Source organism: Cyphomyrmex costatus, unplaced genomic scaffold (assembly GCF_001594065.2).
Source record: "Cyphomyrmex costatus isolate MS0001 unplaced genomic scaffold, Ccosl1.0 scaffold452, whole genome shotgun sequence".
In the NCBI taxonomy this organism is placed as follows: domain Eukaryota; kingdom Metazoa; phylum Arthropoda; class Insecta; order Hymenoptera; family Formicidae; genus Cyphomyrmex; species Cyphomyrmex costatus.
In genome coordinates, this window is record NW_017278768.1 from 131543 (window position 1) to 135373 (window position 3831).

General features: G+C 26.7%; 2 protein-coding genes across 5 annotated transcripts in view; one reads left to right on the plus strand and one right to left on the minus strand.

Moving 5' to 3' along the window:
- LOC108777643 (tRNA (guanine(10)-N2)-methyltransferase homolog) overlaps nucleotides 1-2520 on the plus strand; it is a 4101-nt gene extending 1581 nt beyond the window's left edge. The window contains exons 4-9 of one of the 3 annotated variants that reach the window (XM_018544582.1): nucleotides 163-297; nucleotides 358-621; nucleotides 733-871; nucleotides 996-1194; nucleotides 1326-1452; nucleotides 2359-2520. In XM_018544582.1, the coding sequence (XP_018400084.1) occupies nucleotides 163-297; nucleotides 358-621; nucleotides 733-871; nucleotides 996-1194; nucleotides 1326-1452; nucleotides 2359-2520 (1026 nt within the window). Of the gene's footprint in view, nucleotides 1-162; nucleotides 298-357; nucleotides 622-732; nucleotides 872-995; nucleotides 1195-1298; nucleotides 1453-2358 lie in introns of those variants that run through there. The other 2 variants (XM_018544584.1, XM_018544583.1) reach the window with 2 other exon arrangements.
- A 693-nt stretch (nucleotides 2521-3213) lies between these two features.
- The window catches only part of LOC108777642 (ER membrane protein complex subunit 2), a 3468-nt gene continuing 2850 nt past the window's right edge, over nucleotides 3214-3831 (minus strand). For both annotated transcript variants that reach the window (XM_018544580.1, XM_018544581.1), the window contains exons 6-7: nucleotides 3564-3659; nucleotides 3214-3479 (exon numbers count right to left, since the gene is read on the minus strand). In XM_018544580.1, the coding sequence (XP_018400082.1) occupies nucleotides 3306-3479; nucleotides 3564-3659 (270 nt within the window). In that variant the 3' untranslated portion in view covers nucleotides 3214-3305. The remainder of the gene's footprint in view (nucleotides 3480-3563; nucleotides 3660-3831) is intronic.

The window sequence follows — 3831 nt, forward strand, 5'->3', positions numbered from 1 at the left end:
AGAGAGAGAGAGAGAGAGAGAGAGAGAGAGAGAGAGAGAGAGAGAGAGAGAGAATCTTAAAACACTTTAAAATATATATAACTGCTAAATATATAATCATTATTTAATAATCTATTTGGAAATTAATGTAATACAATTAAATTAATGCAATATTGAATGAAGTCTTTCAGTTATTTACCTCTAGAAGGTCCAGTTAAATTGAAAAACCCAGATATCACTTTATTCTATATAGAATATTATGGACGTAATCCCAACGACATTCCAGAAGAACCCCATGAATATTTCTTTGGAAAATGGGTGAGTATTGTGATTATATGTTAATTATTATTTATAGGTTGTAATATCATTTTATTATAGATTGCCGATGGTCAGCGAGAGTTAATTCAAAAGTTATCATTAAAAACTAGGAAATTTATAGGAAATACCTCAATGGATCCCCAATTGTCGCTCATAATGGCAAATCAAGCACAAATTAGAAATGGAGACTTAGTTTTTGATCCATTTGTGGGAACAGGATCCTTGTTAATTGCTGCATCTCAATATGGAGGATATACATTTGGAACAGATATCGATTTTTTAATGCTTCACGGCCGTACGAGACCTACACGAATATCGCAAAAGGTATCGTTAACAAGAGCTCAATTATTATTTTTTTATCATGCATAATATCAGTTTAATACACAAAAGAGAAGACATAAAATAATTGAAAAATTTTCATATTAAATGTGTCAGACAAGGGAAAAAGACGAGAGCATCGCAGCAAACATGCATCAATATGGAATGAGTTCCTATTATCTCGATGTTGTGGTGGCAGATTTTTCATATCCATTGTGGCGGACAGATTTACGAATAGATGCTATTATAACAGACCGTAAGTATAAATATAGTACATAAAATCTTCAAATGTAAATTACAGAAATTCTTTAAAATTTACGAATAAAATAAATTACATTTTATAATATGAATTTAATATCAGAAAAATACCTCTTTTGCAGCACCTTACGGTATAAGGGAAGCTACAGAACGTATAGGCACTATGAAGATAAATCCGGTAATAGAGGAACATCAAGCAACCTCTCATATTCCTTCAAAAATTGTTTACGGTCTGAATCAAATATATAAAGACCTGTTGTGTTTCTCCGCGAAACACCTAAGACTTCACGGCAGACTAGTCTGTTGGTATCCGTTGTTTAGGTATATATATACCTTTTTTTTTATTTAATTAATATTTATGCATGTGCAAAAAAATGTTGCAGCATTAAAAATTATTGAACATTTACTAATTATTTACTGATTAGTAGATACATATCAAATTTGTGATTTAGAGATCAGTACATGGAAGATCAATTACCAGCACATTCTTGTTTAGAATTAGTAGCCAATTCAGAACAAATATTGAGCAACTATACTAGTAGAAGATTATTAACTTACAAGAAAATTAAAGAACCTCAGGTATATAAAGATTTAACAAAATTTTATAAATTTTTAGTTTTGTATCACATCTAGTAAATTTTATAAAGAATCGCAATCAATTGACCCTTTGCAATTTTAAAAAGCTTTGGATAGAAGTTAAAATATAAAAAGGAACATAAAAATAAGATAATACGTTTTTTGTACCGAGTTGCATGTTAAGATGAAAATTCTCTTGAAAAAAATTGATTTGTTTTCTTTTAAAGTGAATATTGTCAAAATGTGATAGATTAAAATAGAAAAAAAATTTTTAATAAAAGTTGAATAGTGTCAAGAGTACTTTATAATAATTTTAAAAAATTTAAGAATTTTTAAAAATTATAATTATAAAATACTCTTGTATGAAATTATTCAACTTTTATTTAAAACATTTTTTTATTTCATAGTTTCGACAATATTCATCTAAAAAAAAAAAGGAAATTTTTTTCTTTTTTTTTCAAGGGAGATTTTCATCTTCTTAGCATGTGACTCAGCGCATATAAAAAAACGTATCTCTATAATTTAACATATCTAAAGTTTATTAAAATTGGAGGAAGTCAACTGATTGTATTTCTTGTTAAATAAGAGTTTAATATAAGATCTGTTTTCTATCACTAAACTAGTATACATTTTTGAAACTTAAAGTAAGATAGGTATGTCAAACATATATATCAAACATATATACTATAACATAGTATACATGTTTGATATTTAACAATAGCAAAAAAGAGAGCTTCAACTGTAGTCTCTGTAAGAACAAACAATAGATCTTATAATAAACTAAAATGTTAGATTTTAAATACAATTTAGGAACAATTTCTTTTAAAAATTAAATATTTTCGTTTTCTGGTATCTTGCGTTTTGATATGATTAAATTACATATCAAGATTTTTTAACATTTTATGACAGGCAACCGACGAAAGCATTATTATGAATTTTACTGATTTTCGTGAGAAATATTTTGCATTACGTGAGGAAACGAGGAAAGAAAAACGAATGAGAAGAGCTGCAGAAAGAGCAAAGAGACGAGAGGAGTGGGAACGTAGTAACAAAGAAGTTACTGAAAGATGACTGTAGATCAGTCTTAAGTAGTATTATATAAAGGTACATTCTCTCTTCATCTCTACATTTTTTCTTTCAATTTTATATATCTTCTTCTCATTGCGAAAAGATATATAATTATTTATCAAAATGTGGTTATATCTAATTTTGCAATTCTGTTTATTATGCACAGAATAGTTGTAAAAGTTGATATAAAAACAAAGCTAACTATTGCAATGATATAGAAATAAATATTTTTTGCACACATGATATCCTATCCATCCAATGCAGTTTTTTATTACATTAATATGTAATATATACCGATACTTAAATAACAATGAAATAACGATGATATTAAATGAATTACAAAGAGTGACCACTAAATTAATAATTTTAACATTTACTTAATAACATATACATATGTATAATAATAAGATACAGAAATACGAATGTATATATTCAGAAGATAATTACGTATAGTGCACTTAAAATTTGACAATAGTATTAATAGATTAATTAAATATATCAACATATACAATTGTACATGGATATTGGCAAAATTACCTGGAACAAGACAAAATTACCTAGAGCATGATGTACTTATATTATGTAACGAATATAATGAATATAATTAGAAAATACTGTTCAACTGTCCTAATCAGATTCTGTTTACTACACAGAGATAAAAAACGTGTCTAAAATTTTTTCAGTAGATTCTTCGGAAATCGTTATTGCAATGTCTTTAAACATATATCGCTTATATATGTCTTTCACAAAATTAAAATAAATACAAGAATAATTACATAACGTAATACCTAAGCTTCAAGTTGTAATTGTCCTAGTAAACGTTCTACGTTTTTAACGTTCTCATTTGAAACTTTACTTTCATATTGTTTCTCAATTTGTCTACTAGCCCATTCACTCAGTTTCATTGCTTCCTTCTTCTTGGACGAAGGACATTTAGGCGATGTTGCAATATTATTTGTTGTCTGAAATTATATATTTGCAAGAATATAAATACCAGTCATAATTGCTATATATTATTAATTATAGCATATAATAATGGAACTTACTAATAACAAGCCATATAAAGCTCTAATATTATTTGGATTTAATTTCGCAGCTTGACAGAAGTATGCTTTTGCTAGTTCCATGTTTTCAAATCCACCCTATATAATAAAGCATTACTTATATAATTTTCTTTTTATATTAATTTTACATTAATAAATATTTAGTGCATATTATTAATTTCGTAAACTTTTGTGAATCTAACAAGGGAACACCCAGACATAATTTCTTTTGATTAGATTAAATTTTATATATATATATATTTCATATATA